This window comes from Phascolarctos cinereus, unplaced genomic scaffold (assembly GCF_003287225.1).
Source record: "Phascolarctos cinereus isolate Bilbo 61053 unplaced genomic scaffold, phaCin_HiC Scaffold_3;HRSCAF=262, whole genome shotgun sequence".
Taxonomy (NCBI): Eukaryota; Metazoa; Chordata; class Mammalia; order Diprotodontia; family Phascolarctidae; genus Phascolarctos; species Phascolarctos cinereus.
The window spans coordinates 13,650,268-13,676,733 of NW_027555736.1; the positions used below are offsets into that span (position 1 = coordinate 13,650,268).

Below are 26,466 nucleotides of genomic sequence, written 5' to 3' on the forward strand. Positions count from 1 at the left end.
GTGAGCAGAATGCGAAGAATGCTGTCTCTGCTAAGATTGGAGACTATTTATGGAAGTGTAGGAAAGATAAAGTGAGCAGAAGAAATGCAGACATAAAATCCAGAAACTGATAGCTACTTTTACAAATATGCAGCAATTTGCCTGGTGTGGGCTTTGTGAAGGGCAAGTTCAAATGTAAATGAGAAATGATTTATACTTCAGGGGCTCTCATCATTATTTTTTATTGGCTATTGGAAACATGAAGTAGATGCATTTTCTAAATTTAGCTGAGTGTAAAATGGGGGTAATCATAGTTCCTACCTTACAGGGTTGTTGTGAGGATCAGTGAGATGATATTTGTAAAGTGCTTAGCACAGTGCCTGACACATAGTAGGTACTTAGTGAAATGCTTATTCTCTCTCCTCCCTATACTGAATAAAAATGTATATGTCCAAAAATACCAAGAGAAAGTATTGTTTGTTTGTTTTGCATTATGGCATGAGGTGACTGTTTCAAAGAACTTTTATTCTAATGGATAAAAGCAAAGATATTGGAAAGAAGTGGCCAGGGAGGATAAGTGGGGCTATATAGGGGTAGCTTGACATACGCCATCCAGGAACAATGGCAGTGTTCATTGATTCCAGAGCTGGAGGGCTCAATTCTGGCAATGAGGAGTTTATCTAGGAACTGGGATTGAGGTGGCTGCAGATTCAGAAGTGTTCTCAGAGTGTTCTTAGAGAGGCAGTCACCAATTAGAAGGCAGGGCTGGTGAGGAAGGTCCTCTAGGGTTGGGTGTGCATTGTGGTTGAGATTGCAGAGGAGTGGTCAGAGAGGAGAGGGCCTCTCTAAGTTTAGGCAGGAAGCCTTCTTGGATGACCTGAAGTTTATTGCTTTGGAGTCTGGGGAAAATGAAAATTGCTTTACTGCTAATATTCAGGGCAAAATACTTGGCCGGGTGAGTGAAAAGCCTGGGAAAATGTAAGGCTGCTGGTGGGGTAGCCACCCCCAGAGAAGGGATCAGGGTGGGGCTCAGCTGGGGAAGGGAGGGCTGGGGAAAGGAAGTGCTTCCTCTTTTAACTAGCTATCATTTTTTCTGTTTTATTATTATGAAGTTGACATATGGCAAAGAACATGAACATTTCTTTATCCAAAGAACAGAAAGAGGATTGTACGACAGTGTCTCTATTATGTACTGCTTGCTTTTTAAGAAGTATATGTTAAATTAAACATAGAATTAGCTAGGTTTTTTTCCTTATTAGGTATTAAGCTTAATTGTTTCTCTCAGCTGAAGGAATATGAGCTGTCAGTGCCTTCTATGTTTCAGCACCTCATTACTTCACCCTACTCTCAGCTCTGCTTGGGGGTTCTACCAAGTTGGAAAGGCAGACAATTCTGGCCAAGCAATAGAACATTGTTCCAAGATTAGCCTAGCAAAGTGCAAAAGAGCTCATCTATAGAAGCTTGGCCAGCAGGGAACTCTTTTTATTTTTTTTTGCCACAATAATTCATGGAACCATCTTCTAGAGTATAAAGGGACCGGGCTTCTTCTCGACAGATTTCCCCTGAAAGTAAAGAAGTAGCAGATGAGACATTGCAGGTATGCTTTCCAGAGCTCATTCTTGCCTGTCAGCACTGGGTGAATCACCCGACCTCTGATGAGCTTGTCACCAGAATAATAACTCAAATGCATTTGTGGACGATGCTGCAGGCTTGGAAAACCCTCCTCACGGCAGTCTTCTGAGTGGGATGCCCCTGGGTTGTTGAGGCCCATGCTAGTGGAACCTTAACTCCGCTAGTCCCAGCTGACTCTCAGCTTGCAGGCTTGATTGCTAGTGGCCCTAGGGGTTAAGTGACTTTCCCAGGGTTTCACAGTCAGTATGGAACAAAGGCAGGACTTGAATCCACATTCTGGCTCCAAGTTTAGCCAAGCTGGTCTAGGCTGCTGAGCTTAGTCTAACTGATCATCAGTTATCTAAGGACCAAACTGGTGTAGTTTAGAGAGCCCTTTGAGAAGACTGAGTCACCAGCAGCTGACAAAGGCCATGTTGTAAAACCTTTCAATCTGCACCAGTAGGGGGCACACTACCACTGACAAAATCGTGCGTGCTTGAAGCCAGGGCTCTCCTAGAGACACTCTTTTGCAAGTAAAAGGCAGTAAACTAATATTTTAATGAATACAGCGTTTTAGCTGACATCTCCTGATGAACAACATAGTCTTAAAAAAGAAAAAAAAACCCTGAAAATTTGCCTGTTACTTTTCTTTCACTCAAGCATGATTTATTGCTTTGACACACCATGAGTTAGCCACTTGCAAAAGACTGCAAAGGAATGTGACTTTTTGATGTGTGATGCCTGGCATTTCCTGGGAGGATTTTACACTGAGGTCCAGTAATAACTTCTCATCATTTTGTGTTGTGGGATATAGGCATTAATTCTAACTGATATTAGTCATGACACTAATGTGGTTTTCAGCTCTAAGCCTATTAGCAATTATGGGATGGAGTACTCAGCGTGTCCTTGTCTCTGCTGAGAGGGGGTTTCCCCCTGTACTTGACAGCTTAGGGTTTTTCTTTTTCCCCATGTAGACTTGAACTATTCTAAGGAAACTGCAAAGTTCCCTAGTGAAACTCCCATCAAATTGGATATCAGCCACATCAGAGCTGGAAGAAATCACAGAAGCCACCCTTCCCCATTCAACCCCTTATTTCACAGATGAAGAAACTTAGGGACTTCAAGTGATTTGCCCCAGGTCAGAAGTAATTAATATAAAGTGTAGGGTTTGATCTGAGGTCCTCTGACTACAGAAAAACCCCCCCAACAGAAAAACTATCGACTTGCCTGTAGAATACAGGCATAACTGGAGCAGGAATTTCTGAGCCTGGTCCAGCCAGTGGAATGTAAGCTTCTTGAGGTCAAGAGCTATTTTGTTTTTACGTTTATATTCACAGCAACCTAGCACAGTGGCTGCTTTGGCTTAATGGTGCTTAATAAATTCTTAATAAATTCTTATTTTATTAAATTTATTAAATTAAATTTAAAAGAAGTCAATATTCTTTAGTTAACAGAAAGCACACACACGTGTATATACATATATACATATATTTACGTATATATGTATATACATATATACATATATACATATATTTACATATATACATATTTGAACCCATACATATATACATGGACACAGGCATATACCACACACATACATGGTGCTTATATACACATGTGGATATATACATACGCATACACATATACATGCATATGCATACACACATATATAATGCATGTATATATGTATGTATGCCTGTGTGCATAAGATCCCTTTTCAATTTCTATTCTGTTACTGTAATTTCACTGTCTTTGACCACAAACATTAGGAGACAGGATGAGATGGCTTATTCCAGGCCTGTATAACTTGTGGCTGCAGGCCACTCCCAGCCCTCAGGGCACTGGCAGTAGCCGAACCATTTCTTCTACATTCCTCTACCTACAAAGGATATTTTCCTCTATATTTTTTGGGGCAGCCCAAAATCCTTTGGCAGCCAAGTTGTGCAGGCCTGATTTGTTCTAGAACAGATCTGGAGAATTCTAGAATTGAAAGAGACTTCAATAGAATGCTTCCTTGTGGAAGCATTTTCATATTGGCAAATATAAGAATAACTTGACTTTGCCCCTTTTAAAAACCTGTGAGCAATGTACAGGATAGACCACTGGACTTGGAGTCAAGAAGGTCTGGGTTCAGATCCTGACTTTGACATTTCCTAGTGATAGAACCTTGAGCAAATCACCTTTCTGGACTTCGGGAAGCTTCTTTACATTTATCCTCTAAATTATACGTAGGTTTTGATCTGAGTTGTGAGATAAATGAAAAACCTGAGAGGCAGTTTCTGGGTATTAATAATCAATTTATTAATTGGGCTAGCTAATAATCAATAAATTGATGGTCAGTGGTTTCTCTCAATAAACAAAGACAAAACCCCATATGGAGAGCCTTGAATGATTAAATACTTTTGGAAAAGGAGGTTCTGGGGCAGCTAGGTGGAGAAGTGCATAGAGTTCTAGCCTTGGAGTTAGGAGGACCCGAGTTCAAACCTGGCCTCAGACACCTGACACTTAATTAGCTGTGTGACCCTGAGCAAATCACCTAACCCTGATTGCCTCATTAAAAAAAAAAAAAAGGAGGTTCCCCTTGACAGGAATCAATCTTGATTAGTGAACAGCTAATGAGGGGATGGACACATTAATGAGGAGGTGGACTGAAAGTCTTCGGTTCCTCCTGCTGAGAATGTGACTTGATCATGAGACTCAGCTGCCTGCAGCAATCTAGACAAAAGAATCCATCTCTACCCAGAACTCTCTGGTTGGTTTTCTCCTTCATGAGCTGGGTTCCACTAGACTGCAATGGAAGGGTGCAAGGACATGGGCTCAAGGTTTTAGGGCTGGAATGCACCTAGACTAGATTCTGCAGATCACTCTAAATGGAAAGTAAGGTCTTCTAGTTCGGTGGTGATCCTCCCAAGATCATGGAACATGTACTCTGAGGATTAGGCTAATCTCATCTATCAACCTTGTACTTCAGAGATTGGCTGAATGAGCTATAAGAGCTGGTCCCTGAATGAGGAAATAGAAAGGAAAAATTTTAATCCTAATTTAATGATTAGTTATTAATATAATAGAAAATAAATCACTTTTCTAAGTTGGCAGAGGGAGAGCTAACATACTTATTCAATCAAACAAAATATTATATAGCACACACACATATATACACATATACATAAATACATATTTTTTCAGAGTATATATCAAATAAACAGGGCAGCCAGGTGGTGCAGTAAAGAGAGTAGAGGGCCTGGAGTCCAGAAGACATTTTCTTGAGTTCAAATCTGGCTTCAGACTAGCTGTGTGACCCTGGGCAAATCACAGTCTCCATGGGGAGGGAGAGACTGGCAACAGGGGCCTCAGGAAATACTTTTTATAGGAAATGGTGAATGAGCTGAATCTTGAAGGAGACTTGAGATTCTAAGGGGCAGAGATGAGGACACAGGGAATTTCAGGCTTGGAGACAGCATGTACAAAGGCAAGAAGAGAGGAGCTGTTGTATTTACAGAAAGTAAATGAGGTCAAGCATGACCTCATTGTAAAATGCTTGGAGGGGAGTAAAATATAAGAAGACTGGAAATGTAAGGAAGGAGCCAGGTTGTGAATAACTTTAAGTAACAAAGGAGGGCAGCTATGTAGTGCAGTGGATAGAGCACCAGGACTACAGTTAGAAAGACCTGAGGTCAAATCCTGGCTGTGTGACCTTGGGCAAGTCACTTAACTGCTATTTGCCTCAGTTTCCTCATCTGTAAAATGGGAGCAATTATAGAACCTACCTTCCAGAATTGTTATGAGGATCAAATGAGATATTTGTAAAGGACTTAGCATATAGTAGGTACCATGCAAATGGTAGTATTATTATTACTTGCCCAAGGTCACACAGATATTGTTAGAGACAGAATTTGAACCTCCCTCCTCTGACTTCAGAACCAGTGCTTTTCTAACTGAGCCTCCTCAGCTAAGTTCTTGATAATCTTACATTTAATTTCCTCACTTCTCACAGAGAACAGTGATACCCAAAGAGGGAAGGATATTTGATTACAAGTTATATGACTAATAAGTGTTCCAGCTGGGATTTGAACCCAGGCAGGTCTCTTCTAAAATCTGGTTGAGGATTTTTTCTACTGTGCCACACTTGCTTTTTCCTATTCCTCTCCTATTTTCCTTTCTCTGCATTATGAGAGGACATATTGCATAGGAGGATAGATTTCTACTCAAGGTAGGAAGAGCTGAGTTCAAGTCCTGCCTCTTAGATACATGGGCCGTGTGACCTTGGCCAAGTCACTTAACTTTCCAATGATCTAGGAAACTTTCTAGAACTGTGAGTCACAGAGTATGTTTGCTAGTACTCATCAGGAGTTCTCTACATTAATAAAATGTCAGTTCTGTTTCAAACACATAATTTAAAACAAAATTTATAAATGTTTATTCATTATGGACTTAAGTCCAGAGGTATTGTGACCATTTAGGGACGAGAGAGCATCTTGGGCATGGGATATGAAAAGTTTCCACCCTCCTGACTCCTACTCCTTAGGGTCTCCCATCCCCTCTGAGGTCAGGAGAGAGAGGTGTTATGGCTATTTCTGACACTGGGGGGCAGTGGTGTCACTGGAGAGAGATGTTGCCATAGCAACAGACAGGCTTGTTTTAATGATTGGCGAGTTTCAACTCTACTACCACATGCCCTTTGAGTAATTCCTTTCAACATATCTGGGTACCTGATCACACCATCTTCCATAGTTCACATCTGGGCAGTATGGACATGGCCTTGACCTTCTAGCCAAAGGCCAGCTCGGTTCCACAGGAGTCCAGTTCTAAATGACATATGAAACAAGAAGAGATTTCAGATCAGACTTTGTGCCGGGAACATAACATATGTGGCAGAGAATCTGGCATTATGTAGGCACAACTCTTGGGCTCATCACGTAGAAATCCCCACCCCCAATATTTTGTGTTTACAACTGGCTTTGTGGCTGCAAGGATGCTCTTAGATGCCAAGTTCATGGGCTCTGTAACAACTGTCAAAGCTAAGAACGACTAGCATACAGTAAGCACTTAATAAAGGTTTGTTGAATGGAACTGAATTGTGTTTTGGGATTGAGGCTTGGGCATGGTGGCCAGAGTGTTTACCTTGTATCTGAAAGACCTAGGTTCAAATCCCAACACTACCCCTTACTAGTTTTGTCAAGTGGTTTCCTTATCTATAAAATGGGGACAATAATTCCTGCTAGTGTCTGCCTCACAAGAATACTGTGAAGTTCAAATGAGATATTGTATATAAAGTACTTTGCAAACCTTAAAGGGGATAAGACATCTGCCTCCCAGGTTTAAATGAGAGAACTTTTGTCCTGCTTTGCGAATGTTAATTGCTACGAAAATGCTTATGATGCTGTAGCAATAATCTAGATGCTCTTTCATAACCCCAGCAACTAGTACAATGTCTCAATACTTTTTGCAGGGGAGAGTAGGAATAGATTGGGCCTGTGATTTCATGGGTAGGAAGCTCCCAGTGAGGACTTCCCTTTGCTGATGTAGATCAGTGCCTACTTTCCAAGTTGAGAGCTGGAGGGTTGTCTTGGGCAGCCCATATGTAGTGGAGCAGGGGCTTGAACCCAGTTCTTGCTGGTTCCAAGACCAGTTCTTTATCCACTAAGCCTTTGCTTACCTGGCACATAGTAGGTGTTTAATAAATTCTTATTGGTTGATGTATGTGTTGGTGTAAATATCAAGGATTACCTCTGTGAATGGGGTAGCAAAAATTAGATCCCAGCATAGAGTTCTTGAATTTTAGAGTTGACAGAGACTTTTGAGTTCATGTAGTCCAACAACTCTGTTTTACAGATAGGGAAACTTTAATCTGGCTGTTTGAAAAATCTTACCGAATGAAAAATGTAAAAGAAGAAAAGCAGTGGCAGTGGAGGTATGGAGCCTGCCGTCTCTCTGCTCAGGAGAGGATCATTTGAACATTAAAGGACCTAGCCCTGAGTCCCAGTTCATTCTAGCTCTGTGACAGCTAACCACTTAATATCAACTCACATTTACATAGTGATTCAAAGTTTACAGAATGTTTTTTTGGTTAAACTCTTTTGAGATAGGGTCTGTCTGGAAGAAATTTTAGAGATCAAATAGTATAGCCCTATCAATTTAGAAATGTGGAAACTGAGGAAACGTGCAGGGTTATTTCATTTTTTGTCTTCATTGCCCCAGCTACTGGCTTAGTGCTCGGTGATGATTGCTTAGGGTCATAGGAAGGGGCAGATCTGGGATTTGTACTCTGCTTCTCTTCTAAAACCCATGACCTTTCCTAAACTTCATGTTCTCCATTTACTAGACGAGGAAACTGAAATTCAGGCGAAATAATTCACCCAGGTTCACACAGCCGGTCAGAGCTGGGACTTGGACATCGGTCTCCCGACTCCCACCATGTCTGGCTCTCTTTTAGTTACATCATACGCTTTCTCCAATAAGTATGCCTTTGGAATTACAGAGACTGTATGTTTTTGTTTTTTTGGGGGGAAGTTGTTGGTTGTCTGAATGTTAACCCCATGGATTCCCTAGAAACTGCATAGTAAAATGAAAGGCATTCGTGTGACCTACAACAGTGGTTTTCCAGAGAATTTACCTACGTGTAAAAATATTTGCTAGTCTTTGCAAAAACAAAAACACAACAACAAAAAAACCCATGGAGGCTCAAAATGGCATCTAGTCATTTTTTTTTTGTTAGCTAGGAATAGACAGAGTAGTATAATGTAAGTGTGGAATAAGGAATACCTGGGCTGAAGACCTGTCTCTGCCACATCCTAGATGCCTGACTCTGGAAAAGTCACTGAACTGCTCAGTGCCCCCAGAAAATGCTCTAAACTCTAAGTTAATAGATCTGCCACGTGGGCGGGGGGAAGGAGGGGGTTTCAACACTAAGGTGGGGGGAAGAAACACATGGATGAAATTATAGTTTGAGACCAAAAAAAAAAATCCTTTCAGAAAGCTCATACTGTGACAAGGTCACACAAAATAAAAACTATTTACTTAAAAAGATTCCAAAGGAAACTGAATTCTAGATAGTACAACTGTATATAAAAGAGTAGATAAAATAATATAGTGTTTTAAGGTGCACATACCTCCCCCCTCCCCCCAAGATGAAAGACAGGATCTCCATCCTTGGTACTCTTCTCAACGCAGTGAAGTGGTAATATCATGTTTTCTTCTGTGATTTCCTCTGTAAGTTGAAACTCTGGAGAAGTTGTTGAACACGTGAGCATCAGACAAACAGAAAGCATGTTTCTAGTGAGTCCTAGATGGGTTGTGACCAGCCTTGGTGGAGGAAGTTCCCACACCTAAACATCCCTACATGCATATACCATGCAGTCTATTGTCATCCATTCATTAAACAAACATTTACAAGGTGCCAGCTTCCGTGAGGATAATTTTCAGACTTTTTCCCTATGCTAAAATGTGGTGCAAATGCACCCTGTGGTTGTAACTGCACAAATTGTGTGTGTGCGTGTGTGTGTGTGTGTGTGTGTGTGTGTGTGTGTGTGTGTGTGTGTAGAATTGAAGCAAATTGGAAAACCCAAGAACAAGACTACTTCCTGACTACATTTGAAGGGCCTGGGTTTGAATTCTGGCTCTGCCATCTATTATGCAATTTTGTAGACATCACTTCATCTCTCTCAGCCTCAGTTTCCTCCTCTGTAAAATGGAAGATTAGAGAAGTGGATCTGAATGGTTCCTTTCAGCTCTAAAAAGTGAACTAAAAATCTTAAGGCAGTTCAGGACACCTTACATACAGTCCAAATAGTTGGTGGAAAGTGTTTGGGGAAGGAGATGTCCTGAATTATTCCAAAAAGATGTTGAACCTGGTTTATTCTCCACATGTAAATACCCTCTACTCCAGCCCTTTCATTTTCCAGTGGAGAAAACTGACCTTAGAGAAGTGGCTGCAGCCAGAGCAGATTGGAACCCCATTCTTCCATGGAACTTGCAATCCAGAATTTCTTCTCATTGCACTAGGACCTGGGGGCCATATGCAGTGGACAGCCGCCATTTGGCAGCCAGTCTTCTGGAAAGAGAGCCCTGATTCAGCCAATTAAAAAAAGTGATCGAAATTGGAGAAGACTCCCCTAGTGCTTCAGATATGTGACGTGGTCAGCCATAGCACTCATTAAAGGGCACCAGATTTCTGGTCACCTTCAAAAGCTTTATGTTTGGGGAGGATTGCTTTTTCTTTCAGACTCTTACAGGAAAGGCTCAAGCAAGTGGCCACTCTTTATGGCTATACAATTTGCTATCCCAAGAACAGTGGTGTGGAGGTCTGGTAAAGATGCTCTGAAGCTGTATGAGTTAGAGAAGATTGAGAGTTGTTTGGATACTGCCCATTGGTGGAGTCCTCTGTTCACAAAGGACCATCCGGCAGACGGAATAAGGGGTGGGAGGTGGGGTGGAGATCAAATGTTTGCCAGAAAAATAATGCTAAATTCAGCATCTGCAAACAAAACCCCAAGGAAAAAGCCAAACTGGGACTTTTTATTATTCTCCCAGAGCTGCAGTGGGGCCAGGACGAGAGGCTGTGGAATTCAATTTACTGCAGGGTCTCCTCTCTTCTAAGTCTCTGTCTTCAGTCTCTCTTCCTCAAGGCTCATCTCTGGGGCTCTTTTTATTAAAGCAGATCTGTATTGTGTTCCCAGCAACTTGGTTTTTTGGAGATATGATGCTGGGAAGGGTAGGGCTTATTTTAAAAATACACTTTTGTTTTTGTACCTCAGTAGTGATCTCTACCCCATCACACACACAGAACCATTGGAGGGAGTAAAAGGATCGTAAGAGATCCATCGATGGGCAGGAAGGAGGGCCATGAGTATGGCAGGAGTCAGAAGGGAGGAACAGCCGCTTCGCCAAACGTCAAGCCCCAAATTCGTCCCTTCTAGGCTGCCCGAGGCATCTCCATCCCTCGATTCTATTTCAGTTTGAAGGCGGCTGAAAGTAGGTAGCATGACAGGCAGGGAATGAGTCGAAGACAATTCTGGAAAAGGGATAAAAAGGGGAGAGGGGGAGGAGGAGCACGGGCGAAGGCTTCTCTCCATCAATCAGCATCCCCTCTGCCTTTGCATCGCTCCCTCAGTCTCTTGCAAGTTTCTCTTTAGGTGTGACTCACTTGCAGATGGGAACATAGGGCGGGCAGGTGAGGGGTGTGTGTGTATGTGTGTGTGTGTGTGTGTGTGTGTGTGTGTGTGTGTGTGTGTGTGTGTGTGTGAAGGCGCACAGCCCGGGCACACTGGGCCGGGTACCGGTAGGCAGGGAGCCGATCTCTTTTGCGGATCCCAGCCTCGGCTAACATTCCTCTACACCTCCGGCGTCACCAGCTTTGGAGCTGGACAAAGTCAACCGTGAACACCAGGTTGTTCGCCCGCCTCATTCCATTTCCCCAGGACCGGCGCAGCTCCTCAGGGGGCTCGCCTCTCCCCGCCTGGAGTGTGCCACCCCACCCACGCCGCGTACCCCATAAACGCCGTCTGCCTGGCTCCGCCTAAAACTCCCTCCCAGGGGGCCAAGGAGGCACTTCTCTGCTCTCCTCCTCTGCTGGCTGGAGCTCACTCCGTTTCCTCCCTCCCTGGCTCCTTCTCTGCCAGCCAGCCGCAGGACCTCGACCAAGTCCAGTTCCCTGCTTCCCTGCTCCCGCCCCTGTGCCCTCGCCCCCCTCCCCCAACGCCCCAGCCCTTCCCCGTCTCTGGTGGGGCAGAAGCTACCGCTCAGCTCCGCCCCCCCTCGCCAGGGCTCCGGGGCTCGTCTCCCCCGCCCCGAGAAGCGGAATCCGCACAGCCAAAGTCTCCAGGGCGCTGGGCGGCCGTCCGACTGGGCATGCTCCGTGGCCCCGCCGGGCTGAGCTCGGGAGCGGGGAGGCAGCAGCGGCGGCGGCGGGCGCGGGGGCCGGGGCAGCCGTAGAGGCAGCCGCGGGAGCAGCAGAGGCTCAGCGGCGGCCGCCGAGGGGGCAGCTCGGGCCGCCCGTCGGGCGTGCGCGGCTACTCGCCGCCCGCTGCCCGCCGCCGCCGCCGCTGCTGCTGCTGCCGCTGCCCGTGCCGGGGCCGGGGGGAGCAGGGGCACCGGGGGGAGCAGGGGCACCCGCGGCGGCGGCGGCGGCGGCGGGGACTCGGCCCAAAGTTGCGGGGGCACCGCGCCGCCGAGCGAGCGGGGGCCCGGGGCCAGCCAGCATGGGCACGCTGCGAGACCTGCAGTACGCGCTCCAGGAGAAGATCGAGGAGCTGAGGCAGCGCGACGCGCTCATAGACGAGCTGGAGCTCGAGCTCGACCAGAAGGACGAGCTCATCCAGAAGCTGCAGAACGAGCTGGACAAGTACCGCTCGGTGATCCGGCCCGCCACGCAGCAGGCGCAGCAGGCGCAGCAGGCGGCTCAGCAGCAGGCGGCGCAGCAGCCCGGCGGCGGCGCGGGGAGCGGCGGCGGCGAGCCCCGCACCAAGCGCCAGGCCATCTCAGCCGAGCCCACTGCCTTCGACTTGCAGGACCTCAGCCACGTGACGCTGCCCTTCTACCCCAAGAGCCCCCAGTAAGCGGGCCGGGCCCGGCCGGGGGCGGCGGGGTGGGAAGGGGTGGGCGGGCGCTGCCCCCGGGAGGAGGCCGGGAGGGCGGGCGGGCGTTTGCCGGGCTGAGCGGCGCGCTGCCCCACCGGGAGCGGCCCGGCTGGACTCTCGGGGCTCGTCTGCCTTGCCCAGGGGTGAGCTGCCTGCATGCCTGGCTGCCTTCCCGATCGGGTTCTCGCTGCGCGCTCTGTCCGGCTGCTTCCCTCCCTCCTTCACGTCTCCCGAAAGAGGCACCAACCGACACTTCTCCCGGATGTCTCAGTCTGTTGCACATCTCCAGTCCTTCCTTCCCTCCCTCCTTCCCTCCCTCCCTCACGGGTTGCCTTCATATCTGCGTCTGCCTTAATATCTGGCAATGACAGTGTGGAGAGGGGGGGAGAAGGGGAGAGCACCAGGGATCTACACGTAGAGAGACAGAGAAACATGAGACAGAGTGAGGGTCAAAGTGGGCGAAACGGACAAGGAGAGCGAAGTAAGCGTAAGGAGAAGGACAGAGAAATCACATGTGGAGAGAGCAGAGAGAAATCCCTTGGAATAGAGCTTTCAGAACGGACAGATGTATGTGTGTATGTGTATGTGCAAAGAGGAAGAAAAAGAGTGAACTTTCCCCCTTAGTTATCCAAGTCTCCGAGCAGCCCGAAGTGTCCGGCCAGAAAACCCGAAATGCCCGAGATGAACCAGACCAGCTCGGGCTCACTACGTGTGCCTCTGTGCTTGCCTCCTGGCATTTCTCTCTGGTGTTGGGTGATTCATGTCGGAACTGTCTGAATCCATGCTTTCTAGCACAATTAAGGAATACATTTATCTGCTAGCTAGTTCATATTTTTAAGGGGTTCGATTTCCTGAATTTAATTGAATTTGCTTCACGAAAGACCGAGGCAGGCTGCTAATTGTAATTTTTCCTTCTAAGGGAGAGCTGCACTGAGTTCCCGTGGCATAGCTGCCTGCCCAGAACCATTGCATCGCTTCCAGTATGAAACGTATCTCAGTGTGTCTGAGCTGATCACAGTTGTAAATGGACTGGTTATTGGTCTTCTTGGGACTGTTTTCACTACTTTGATCTGTCTGGTGCTGGCAGTTTTTAGCCCAGGATGGGCAGCCCAGATCTCAGTGGCATAAGATAGCGTGGAGGGAGGGAGAGCGAGAGAGAGAAAGAGGATCAGGGGGACAGATTAAACTTACGTCAGGAAACCGAATTCTCTTATAAAGTATATATAAAATAAGAAACAACTGGCCAAGGTTATAGAACTTCAATTAACATGTGACATGACTGGAGAAAAAAAATGACAGGATAGTGACATGCTCTGCTTTGGCTTGATTTCCATCCATGTAAGGAATTTCCAGTGTGCCGACTCCCTCTACCAATGAAGGTTTGCCATTCACCTGTAATTTGAAGTGACAGAGAGTTGAGTTGTTGGGGGCATTGAGAGATTAAGTGTCTTGCCTAGGGTCACACAATTAAACGTGTAGGGAGAGGATAGCTAAGCTAAGTGTTTCTCCATTCTGAGGGACAGTTTGCCTGACAGCTCTGGCTTGGAGAGCAGAGGGACCTAAACCCTCTTTAACATTCTCTACTACATTCATTCTCTGCCCTGACATGTGTGCCTTTTTCATCTAATGAGGCACAGGATAGAACTCAGATCTAAGCCTCTAGTTTTCTAGCTACTATATGGTGCTGCCCTCATCCTGTTTCTAACCATGGAGTACTAGGTGGATGATGTATGTTACGTAATACTGCATCCTCCTTTCACTACAGATGACACAACAGGTTAATTTAAGGGGAAGGAATGGATGTTCGCTTTTCTCAGCTTTTACTGATTTGGTAGCTTAGAATATCCTGCTTTCATCTCTGATGCCACCAATGCCTTTGTTGCTCATATAATTAAGGAGAGCAACATTTGGTGCTCGTCATTCAACCTCAGTTCATATGCTCTTCATGTGGAAGCCTGAGGAAAAACACACATTTTATGAGGGAGTGAGGAGAGGATAGCTAAGCTAAGTGTCCATTCTGACCTGATAGCTTTCCTGACAGCTCTGGCTTGGAGAGCAGAGTGACCTGAACCCCCTTTAACTTTCTCTGTTAAATTAATTTGCTGCTCTGACATGCATGCCTGTTTCATCTAATGAGGTGCAGGGCCATCTCCCTCTTGGCTCAAGTTTGCATAATGGAAAAGAAGTCCACAGGCATGATTTCCCTGAGCTAGTTGTGGAGTAAGGGCAGCTTAAGGCCAGAGCTTCTGTGGGACTTAGGGCTGATGCAGAGGAAATTTTGGATTGTATTAGGAAGGGGAAAATTGTAAGTGTTTTCAGATGCCCAGTGACCAATACAAATGATAACTCGAGAAATATTCTTTCAGGGAATATCTTTGGGACTTTAGGAATTGTATAGTAATGTGGCTAGCAATAAGAAATAAGCAGTATAATTTTCTAAGTTTCCAATGCTTCTTACTGCTGGGCTTTCTGGATGACCAGATTGGAAGCAAAAGATAGTTCAGAATCATGAACATTTCAACTATGGATACAACATATTTCAGTTGTGGAATAAAGTTAATGTTTCTGGCTGCTTCCTTAACCATTAGAGATTATTTCAGAGCAGTCAGTCATCAGTGAAGTATTCCTGAAAAACTTTATTGATATGATGATAATTCAATATGTTTCCATCTTGAACAAATTCAGGGATGCGTGTTCTTTCATACTCGGAATAAAAAAGAAAAGAAGGAGATTCCTCTAACTGGTAAAGTATACATTTCACAGGAGAAAGGTCAGATTCCACATGGAATAGGAAATATTATCTAAGCTTCCTTGATATGTCTGATATATGAAAAGCATGAGGAACAGGAGGCTGATGAATAATGAGCGTAAGTTCACAGTTCAGTTTCGATCTGAATAACTTGTTATGCTCCTTCTGGCCACACAAGTTCCCCTGTTGATATTTCAGCCTTGGTAGCTTTAGGTATTCCCAGGTCAGGATCAAGGCTTCAGGCCAAAGTGTGGATCTTAAACTATCCTCCAGAGGATTCAAGTGAGTATCCAAGGGAAACCAAGACCAGCAGTAGACATCGGATTCTCCCCAGAACCCAGTTATATGCCCACATTTGTTTTCTCTTCCCTTTTCATTACCTGGCTGTTTTTGCTCATCACGTGTTCTGCTTCGTCATTTCCCCTGCCTGGGGTTCTGTCCTTCAGGTTGTCTTACTGAGTTCATTGTAATTCTTGTTTCTTGGGGGCTAGATTGGCTTGGGTTTTTCCTCGCATCTGCCCCAGCCACTTTTCCTGGATAGCTCTGCTGAGTTTCAATCGTCAGAACAATTGTATGTCCCACTTTTTCTTTGGAGCAGGGGAAAGAAGGGGAGGGAGAGGTCTCTCCAAAGGGATGATAAGGGACAGGTAACACAACTTCTAGTCCCATGTGAATTCTGGGAATCAAGGCACACCTGTGGCTTCTGGGGAAAGCCAGGCAAGGATTTGAGACTGATGCTCACTTCCCGTATAAATAGATGTTAAAACACTGGGGCTTCAGAAGAGCATAGAAGCTGATAGAGCAGATTCATAATTTGTATTCTTTGGCCACCAAACAATCATTTGAGGGCTTAAAAGACAAGTTTGTATTCTTAGAATTAGGAAGAGATCAGTTGATAATTCCTGGAAAATATTTTTTTTCCCTCATTCAATATTCAACAAACACCTATTAACAGCTTACTATGTGCCAGGCACAGTGCTAGGGATATAAATAGAAAAATGGAACTTTTCTAGTCCTCAAGGAGCTTATATTCTGGGGGCAGGAGTAGGAACCGCATATGCACAGATGAATGAATACGAAGTAATTTTGATGTGAGGGGAAGATGTTATTAGGAAACGTAGTGTTGATAGTGAATGTTAAAGGGATGCTAAGACATTGAGGGGTGTGTGTGTGTGTGTGTGTGTGTGTGTGTGTGTGTGTGTGTGTGTGTGTGTATCCTTTCCAGGCATGGAGGATAGATAATGAAGAGGCCAGAGATTGCGTATCATGTGAACACAAAGGCCATTCTATAACATGGTCTGTTGGCAACCCTACCATATATTTGACATGACTAATATATGTGTATACACACACACACACACACACACACACACACACACACCCCAATCAGCTCATTTCATGCCTTTCAAGTTCTATTTCCTTTCCGTTTGAATGCTCAGACTTCATCTCATCGTCAATTTTGGTATTTTGGTCCCAAAGCCTTGTCACCCAACATCCCAAAGTTCTTACCCAGTAGAATATAAGCTCTTTGAGGGCAGAGACAATTTCATGGTTTACATTTGTATCTCTTAGCATAATGCCTGGCATGCAATAGGTATTTAATACATTTCTGTGGTTTGATGGATTGATTCTCATTTGTCCACGCTTCAATCTCCATATCCTTTGGTTTACATCTAACTAGATGTAAATACTTCTCCTAAATGATTAGTGTTTCTCTGCATTGTTCTTGCCCTTTCTGTCTCTTGCTACAGAAGTAGCTGCATTTCAAGGAAGGTCAAGTGATCCCCTGTGTCTGAGGTTTTCGTTGCGGAGCCCTGAAGATGAAAGGATGCAACCAATATAATTTGTTGTTTCATTGTGGGAATAAAAAATGTTAGTTTCCAAAGTACAGTTTTCATGTGAAATCTACTTAAATAGTACCTCCCACTTATATGGCACTTCATAGTCTACAAAACCTTTCATGTCCACCATTCATTTAATTCTCATAATGACCCAGTAAGGTAAGTCCTACAGAAATTATTATTATTATTAGTCCCATTTTACAGATGAGAAACCTGAGGCTTGAAAAGAAGAAATCAACTTGCCCATGGTCACATATCTTGTAAGGGCCACTGGCAGATTTTTACCTTTGGTCTTGTTAATTCCAAGTCCTGCACTTTCCCCAGTAGGCTAGATTGGTAGGAATGTTGCTTTACTAAAACTATCCTGTGGGTATGTGATAATTATATTCCAGAGAAAGTTTAAAAAAATTAGTGCAGCCCCATACAGGCAGATATAGTGAATATAGTTATATGTAGCTATCTATACCTATTAGAATGTAAACTCCTTGAGGGCAGGAACTGGTTTTGCTTTTCTTCATATCCCCTGCTCTGGGTATAGTGCTTGAGATATACTAAGTGCTTCATAAGGGAGGGGAATGTGCTATTCCATGGTGCCTACTATGTGCAGTCACTGAGCAAAGTGGTTACAAATATTATCTCATTTGATCCTCACAACCCTGCTTAGGGTCACACAGCTAGTAAGTATCTGAGGCTGGATTTGAACTCAGGTCTTCTTGATTCCAGGCCCAGCACTCTATCCACTGAGCTGCTGGCAAATGCTTGTTGTCTTTTTCCAGTCGAAGAGAAAATCTACCAAGAAACAAAGTTACATCAAACTCCCTTTCGATTTTAAGAAGGGTTAAGGAAGATGGATGAGGGCAAATTTATACCAAGTTTTATAGTATTAAAGAAAACTTTGAATTAGTATTTTAGTTTTAATGTTTTGCTGGATCTTTTTACATGTTGAAAAAAAGATTACCGTCTAATGACTGTCTGAAGTTAGAATTTCATCCCTCCTGATACAGTCATTGTAATGGAGCAGGTGAAATGACATTGATTGTTAACAAGTAGTGAACACTGAAACTGAGAAATGGGATTTCTTGCCCACTAAGAATCTCTCACTGCATCTTGGAGTTGGAAAGGACCTCTGTGACCATTTAGTCTAACCAAATCTGAACAAGAAGCTTCTCTTCAGCCTTTCAGAAAGTTGCCGTGCGGCCTTCGCCTAGAGGCTGCCAGTGAGGCAGAACCTGCCGTCTTCCAAGGTAGCTCCTGCAATGTTGAGATATCTCTAAGTGTCAGGATGTTTTGCCTTTTCTCAAAATCTACATTTGCCAGTTTACTTCCTTGCACATTCCTTTCCCTCCAGTTCTGCATTCTGGTACTAAGCAGGACAGGTCTCATCTCTTCCATGCACCAGCCCTTCAAATAACCGTCTCCTCCCTCAACATGCACAACCCTCCCACCCATCCTCACTGAGCGCACTCATTCCTGTTGCTCAACTTTCACAGCCCAGCAAGTCCTATCAAAATCGCATTGCCTCCCCAGTTCTAGCTAAGAGTAGATGGGGACCATCCTTCAGTCCTCCTGGTCTATACCTGGCCACTGGATCCAGATGGCTCCAGAGGAGAAAGTGAGGCTGGTGACTTGGCACAGCCCTCCCTCGCTTAAATCCAGTTCACTTGCAAGTCGTGGCAGCACCTTCCTAATAGTCCTTTTCGAGAATGAAGGACAAACAAGAGGCAGATGAACAAGAATTTGAGTTGGTGTTTGGGGGTGGGAGGGGAGATGTGAGAGAAGGCAGTAAAGTCATACTCTACTTCTATTCTAGTATTGTTACAAAGAGACCCTTAAACCAAAGAGGGCTAGATAGAATTGCCTCAAGGATGTCAGTGGGCAGTTTCTTTACTCTGCTGGGCCCTGTTCTGAAGCATCTTGTTGCCTCTTGGGTCATTCAAGAATAGGATTTAGATCCTTAAAGGACAAAGCTGACAGCTTTTGATTCCTTTGTTTTCTTTGGCTGGGTAGAAGGTACATGGGCACATTTTTTTTTGAAGCAATGGAGGGGCTTTGAGCCTCCTAGCAACCCACGTCATGGCATCACCTCCCTGATGTCATGGTCCTCTTCAAGAATGAAGGACAAACAGCAGCAACCAGTCTAGCCTCTAGAAGGATGCTGCTCCCTCTGCCACCTCTGCTGTAGCTGCTGCTGCCTGTCCCGCGGAACCAGTCTGGGTGCCAACAATTCCAAACCTTCCAACTTGAACCTTGAGAGCAAGTTGGGAAGAGGAATAAAAGGGTATTCAGGAAGCAGCCAATGGTGCTATCACTTTTGTGGCATTCTGGCTTCTCTTTGGGGGAGAGAAGCTGGGGCTACTGGTCACCCCTTCCCCAGTTTCTCTTCCCCCAGGATCCTGGGGCTGCCAATCCTACCACATCCCTTTTTGACATCTAGCGTGGTGCCAGTGTCCTTTAGTACATCTTTCATTCTGTTTTCTGAGTTGGTATGGTAGATGAAATTCTGGACTTCAAGTCAGGAAGACATGAGTTCAAATCCTATGTCAGACACTTATTAGCTGGGTGACTATGGGTAAATAACCAAACCTTTTTGGGCCTCAGTTTTCTCATCTGTAAAACAGAGTAGGGTGTGCTTAAATTCTACATTTCCTTCCAGCTCTAAATATCTGATCCTATAATCATAAGAACGTGTGGCATGTTTGGGCTCTCTAAAGATAAATGAAATGAGAAAAGAAAAGAGAAAAGAGATTTCTCCCCAGTGCTATCCCTCTTTTCCCACCTCCAGATCTGTCACTTAGTATAAACAATAGCATGCAGGCCCGAGCAACATGAAACAGATGTGCAGTCAAAGGTGGGACTGACCGTACTCTTTGCAGGCCTCTCCTGTTTCTGGCCTCTCGCATGGACTTTCTTCTAATCCTAGTTATTAATATAAAAAGGCAGAGCTGGAGAGTGGGAAGAAGTGATGGTATGTACTGGGTTGAGGGGAAGGGAGGGAGCAGTCATGGGCCAGGAAGGAAGTAGATTTTAAAACCACAGAATGTTGGACTGAAATCATTTAACCTAACCCCTCTCATGAAATAGATGAAGAAACTGGGACTCTCAAAGGGAGAAGAGATCTCCCCACGTTCCTAAAGAGCAGGGTGAGAGTTTGAAAACAGATCCTTTGGGCTCTTTTTCTGGCATGATAAGCTGATGAGAAGAGTGCAAACAGAATTGGGAACTGCCTTGAGTACGTATCATTTGAAGACCAATTGAAGGAACTGTGCATCTTTAGACTGGAGAAGAGAAGGCTTTGGGGTGGAGGGTAGGAAGGAGGATTGTTGTTCTTAAGTATACAGAGAGATATTACCTGGAGAGAAATTTGGACTTGTTCTTTTTGGTACCAGAAGGCTGAACCAGCAGCACGGAGGGGAGGTTGTAATGGGCAAATTTAGGTTGGAAGGCAGGAAAAACTACCTAATAATGGGAGCTGTCCAAAAATGGGATGGACTGAGAGGGGGTGGGTTACCCTTCCTTCAAGGCCTTTCATTGGAAGCTGGCTATATGTATGTTCCTTTTGTTTATGAAATGGACTAGATGGCTTCTGTGGGTACTTCTAAATCTTAAATTCTGGCATTCCCCTGCCCCGAGGCTACCTAAGAAGAACTTCTCAGAGCCAAGACTATCAGTAGAGACTCAGGGACAAAAGCTGAATCTCAGTCTTCTGATAGAAAGTGCTGGAAGGGGCCTCAGAGCTCTGTCATCGGACAGATGAGAAAACTGAGGCAAAGAGGAGGAAAGAGGCTTGTTCAGAGCCCCATGACTAGTTCATAGAGTCACAGCTGTGGACTTGGAAGAAACTGTAGAGGCCAGCTCCCGGATCTGATTCCTCCATTTGAATGTTGGAGGAAGTGAGGCAAAGATAGGCTAAGTGATGTTCCCAGGGTTACACAGCCAGTAAGTGTCTGAGGCTGGATTTGAACTCTGGTCTTCCTGATTCCACCTCTAGTTCCTGTTCCACTATGCCATGCTGCTTTTTTGGATTAGATTCTGTTTGCAAGAAATAATAATCGCTGCTATCTCTTTACTGACAGAAAGTGATTTTCCCCCTAGTAACTGAGTGAGGCAGGAAGTCAAGTATTACTATCCCTATTTTACAGATGAAGAAACTGAGGCTCCAGAAGGGTCATGGTTTATTCAGAGTCACATGGCTAGGCAGGCCTGGGTATCAGACCCTCACTCTCCTCACAATCCCATGCTATCTCTCTTGTAAATAAAGAAAGAGGGTTCGATTTAATTTCGTTCTCTTTTTATAGGACCTAAGGATTATAGGGTTAGAGGTGGAAGGGCCTTTGGATGCCAGCGAATGCAACCCCTGAATTTTACAGATGTGTAAGGTGAGGCACAAGGACGTTAAATGACTTGTCCAGTCACAAAGTTAGTAAATGTCTGAGACAGTATTTGAATTCAGATCTTTCTGACTGTAAGTCCACTATACCATACCCCTTTGCAAGCCTAGGCCTCCCTCCTGGCAGGTGAGAATTTTGTCATGTACTTTTTTTGTGTGTGTGGTCAGGCTTTAGGGGAAAATAAGTGAAGGGGAATAAGATTAGGGTACAAGCTGTGATAAAGATGATGCAGTATACTGCCTCAATGTACTGAAGGGAGGTCTGTGTGATTCATGTGAGGAGGAGAGGGCTTCAGGGAAGGACAGTGTGGGCACTGGCCACTGTGTCCATAGGGCTGTGGATTTAAAGTGAGGTAACCATGTTGATGAGTGGGGTGATTGTGCTCCAGGCTGGGGCACATCCTCATCAGTAAAATTGGAATGATATTAATGCCTGTAGTATGTACTGCCCTCCTCGGGGATGGTGAAGATTGGTTAGCATGCATTTAACGACACTGAGACTGAGAGCTGGCCTCTAAGCCAGGAAGATAAGGGTTCAAGTTCCACCAGTGACATATCCTGGCTGTGTGACCTGGGGCAAATCAATTGACCTCTCAGTGCCCCAGGCAGTCCTCAGACTTTAAAAGGTGGTGAAGGAGTTTTCTTACTTGAGAGTTCCCTATGCTAATGAAATTGCAGGTACAGTCCCTGCTTCTATGTGTTAGGCACTGGGGATACAAGAACAAAAACTTGGACTACGCTTTTCTCACAGAGTCTGCATTCTGTTGGGGAAGACATCTCTAAGTAGATATAAAGGTCATTTGAGGAGGGAGGTCCATAGAGGAGAAGGTGTTGCTTGAGGTTTCTAAGAGACAGAGGTGAGAAGAGCCCAAATGAAATTGTGAGTTCAAATTGCTCAGTGAATGGGAGTCTTCTTTCTTCAAGAAACCCACCCTTGGAGGGGATAGGGTTGGGGGAAGTTGTTGGTATTATCACAGGGCAGGCAGCTGGGGCAAGTGGATCCTTCCTGAGGGCTGTGGTCATGAAAACAGTTCAGAAACTCCTCCTCCTTCCCTGTGCCAGTTAAGAAGACTTTCCTCCGTCCTTCCCCCACTGAAAGATACTGATTCTGAATCCAGAGCAGGCCTGGCCACCTGGTGCTGTCCCTAGTGCGGATTGAAGTGGACATAGGCCAGAGAAGACAGGCTGGGGCTTCAGAGAACAGTGCGGGCAGACCTCCCAACAGGGCCATTTAGGTGAAGGAGAGACCCAGGCATAAAATAAAACCTTGGCAGTCTGGGGACTGTGGTTTGTTTAGGATAGGAGGATAGGCTGAAAAGAGTAAGGAGTATAGAGAATGAGAGGATTTGTTTTGATTAGCAAGATCCTCTCATCCTCTTCTCCCTCTTCTCCCCTCCTATTTTAGCAGAGGCCTTACTTAAATTTTTTTTTGGGTGGGGGGAAGTCCCTTCATTTTGTTTAGCTAACACCAACATACACTGAGGACTTGCTCAATGATTTCAACAACTTTGTTCCATAGTAGAAGGTGTGCTCATTGAAGGTAAGGACTCACCCTTCCTCCTTCCTTCCTTCCTTCCTTCCTTCCTTCCTTCCTTCCTTCCTTCCTTCCTTCCTTCCTTCCTTCCTTCCTTCCTTCCTTCCTTCCTTCCTTCTTTTTCTTTCTTTCCTCCTTTCCTTTTTCTTCTTAATACCTAGCACATTGCCTGGCACATAAAATGCACATTAATTTAATATTTAATTCAACTGAAAACATTTATTAATCATTTATTAAATGAGTATTACATGCCAGGCACTGTGCTAGTTATTCTGACCCTCAAGGAGCTTACATTCTACTGGAGGGAACAAGGTGTGGGAATGTGTATGACATGTCCCCACACATGCATAGTATATGGTAGGGAGTCCTGGGTGCAAAGAAAAACCCAATTCAAGAGCTCTAGGGAAATTTAAGGAGAGAGAGAGAAAGAGAGAGAGAGAGAGAGAGAGAGAGAGAGAGAGAGAGAGAGAGAGAGAGAGAGAGAGAGAGAGAGAGAGAGAGAGAGAGAGAGAGAAACAGAGAAACACCTATTCCTGGGGAGGATCAAGGAGGACTTCCTGGATGCGGCTGTATCTGAGCCTTAAAGAGAAGGCTCCTGTGTGGAGGGGAAGAGAAAGCACAAGCCAAATCCAAATCCATGAGATTTCCAGGAAACTGGGTGGTTACATTTTTTGTTGTTGTTGTTGTGCAGTCATGTCTGACTCTTCGTGACTCCGTTTGGAGTTTTCTTGGCAAAGATACTGGAGTGATTTGCCATTTTCTTCTCCAGCTCATTTGACAGATGAGAAAACTGAGGCAAACAGGGTTAGGTGACTTACCCAGGGTCACACAGCTAGTGAGTGTCTGAGGCCAGATTTGAACTCAGGAAGAGGAATCTTCCTGATGCCAGGCCTGGCGCTCTATCTACTTTGTCACCTAACTGCCCTGGTTACATTTGCTCTAATCCTTTTAGCATCTGGAGCTGTCAGCTTCCTCTCTGGCCCAGGGCATGTCTGCTGCCTAATGACATACTCAGCAGCTTCAGAAAAGTGGTTCAGTGGTTCGTGCCTTCTCATTTTGCTGTGTGACTGAAATGAGATAACATGCTGTGGTGATGTTCACTGTTTCTACCAGCCTGGCTGCCTGGCTTGCTCAGTTTCAAACCTCTGTGACCCAGGACAAGTCACTTCCCTTTTCTAAGTCTCATTTTCCTCATATGTACAGTGATAAGGTTGAATGAATAGTTCTGCAAGGTCCCTCGGAGGGATCACAGCTCTTCCACCTCTGATCACAGCATCTGATGCAATTGCTGTTTGTTTCCTTTCTCTTTGTTTTCATTTCTTTCCCAGAGATCTCTGTTCCACAGGTGAGAAATGACTCCTTCTGAGCCAGCTGTTCCTAGGTGGGCATGTGTTGAGCTAATTCCTCAGAAAAGCAGGCTGGGCTTCGAGCTTCCCTTCCTCTGGTATGCTATGTCTCCATAGCCAGCTGAAGTTTTTTTCTACAGATATTTTGCCCTTTTAAGGCAAACAGCCTGAGCTCAGGGCGGGGGCGCACTTTCAAGTCTATCTCCAAGAAAGGAGGGGGAGTGCATGGACTTCCCAGCCCCTTTCCAGATGGTTTGGATTAAGTGCAAACATACAGGGGTTGTTGAGGAAGGGAGAGTGGAGCGGCTACACCTACCAGAAGTGGAAATGTGAAGAAGCTGCTGTCAGAGGGGCTCCCAGGTGGGATGGGGGAGGTGGGGAGAGTTCCTAATGTTAGGATCCTAGACAGTCACCTTATTCTTGCCCTTTCCTCAGTGACGGGGTTGGAATCCTGCCATACCACCACAGTAGCGCCAGGCTCTTTGCCTCTCCTTCTGTCGTAAGTAAAAAGTCCCATGCTTTTCCTGAAGGTTTTTAATGGGGGCCTATTCAGATTTTAGAACTGAATCATTTCCTTTGTCAAGGACCAGAAGGAGAAAAGGGCCATAGAGTTCACCAAACCCTCATTTTGCAGACAAAGAAACTGAGAAACAGAAATGGCTTGCCCAGAGTCAAACAGTTACTAACTGCCTGAAGCACCATTCGCACCTGGATCTTCCTCATTCCAAGTCCACCATACAACACAGAACTCCCAGGATGGGAGATTTCCTTGAGTCACGCTCCATCCAGCCAATAAAACACTGAAGCAACACCTAGTGTTTGCAGGGCTGACAACTTGGCTTTGGGATACAAAAATTCAACTCAACTCTTTCCCTCCATCTACTTATAGCATTCATTTATAATTTTCTGTGTGCAATACTGATTTTTGTTTCATTAATCACAATTTTCCTATATATCTACCCCCTAGAACTCTCCCATTAAGAAGAGAAAAACAGTTAAATGAAAGTGATTGGACCAGATCTATCACTATAGTCCATATTTGACCCTGTAGACCCTAAACTCTCTACTGTAAATCAGGAGGGGTGTTTGATCACTGATTCAATTAAAGAAACATGTATAATCCACCTAGTCTGTGCACTCTAATGCTTTACAAAGTGGAAAATGGAAACAACACCAGTACCCTACCAGACCCAACAATCATTTATCAGCTGCCTTTTGTGCCCAAGTTCACAGACATTTCTACAAGGAGCTTATCACCTGTTGGAAGGGGGAAATGTGTGCACAAATCACCCCGCTGCAAGGGAGAATAAGGTGAACACAGACATTTGACAAAGTCTTATGAGAAACCAAGGAGCACATCTGTGTCTGTGTGTGGAGGTGGGAAGGGCTGGTGGTGGAAGGTGGGGGGGGTGGGGCACAGTAGAAAGAGCACTGGATTGCAAAGCAGAGGACCTGGCTTCAGATCCTGAGTCTGCTACCTGTGTGTCCTAGGGCCAGTTGCTTCCCCTCTCAGTTTCCTCGTCTGTAAAATGAGAAGGCTGAACTCAAAACCCTCGGAGGCCCTCCATTCTCCACCTTCTGTGTAATCTACGGGGGGGGGGGAAATCGCACCTAGAACGGGGAGAGTCTTTTTCAAATAGCATCGTTGCAACAAGCTTTTGGTAATGTGTGTCAATGTGAGACTTTTATTCCCCCCTTCCTTGAAATGGGAAATTATGTTCTGTATGCAAAGAGAGTAGAAAGCAAAGTCGTTGTAATAAGGACGCCTGGAGGAATGGGGACATTAATTACACAAGGAAGCTCTTCACCAGAAAGCAAACAATTTCATTATGAAGCCAGTTTCATGTCTCAGATTTGGCTCGGGAAATGAGCAGGAATGCAATGAAAAAACACTGCTCAAGGCGAGCTTCATCCCTTCTTATGGAGCAGCTGTATAGACTTTCTGAGCTGGCAGGTCCTTCAGTCCCACCCATAGCTGGACAAGCCTCATTTCTGCATCATATGCAAGCAGTGACCCCTCAGTCTGTGGTTGGCAATCTCCGGTGAGGAAGGCCCTTTTCGTCCTGGAGCACCTTGGTACTCAGCGACTGCTAGTGACTTTCCTCTGAGATTCACTCACCCCATTCACTTAGTATGCGTCTCATGTGTACTTGGGCCTTTGCATGTCATCTCCTCCATTAGACTGTGAGACCCTTGAGGGCGGGGATTGTATTTTCAGCTTCCTTTGTACGCCCAATTCTCAGCGTGGTGCCTGGGATCTATTAATACACGCTTCTTGTCTGAATTGAGGAAGGTTCTAATTATTAGGAAACTTTTCTTAAATCAAACCAAAAGCTGCCTCTTTGCAACGTCTCTCGAAGGCCTTTAGTTTTGCCTCCTAGTGCCAAGTCTGGGGGATGGGGTGGAAATATCAATTTTTTGGGGAAAAGAATAGTTGTCAATTTT

At 45.1% G+C, this 26,466-nt stretch overlaps 1 protein-coding gene across 2 annotated transcripts in view; it reads left to right on the top strand.

Moving 5' to 3' along the window:
* The window catches only part of PRKG1 (protein kinase cGMP-dependent 1), a 1,361,110-nt gene that overhangs the window by 81,820 nt on the left and 1,252,824 nt on the right, over nt 1-26,466 (top strand). The window contains exon 1 of one of the 2 annotated variants that reach the window (XM_020974950.2): nt 11,709-12,139. The exons of the other annotated variant lie outside the window; for it this stretch is intronic. Within the exon in view, the coding sequence (XP_020830609.1) occupies nt 11,787-12,139 (353 nt within the window). The 5' untranslated portion in view covers nt 11,709-11,786. Of the gene's footprint in view, nt 1-11,708; nt 12,140-26,466 lie in introns of those variants that run through there. 2 annotated transcript variants of the gene reach the window in all.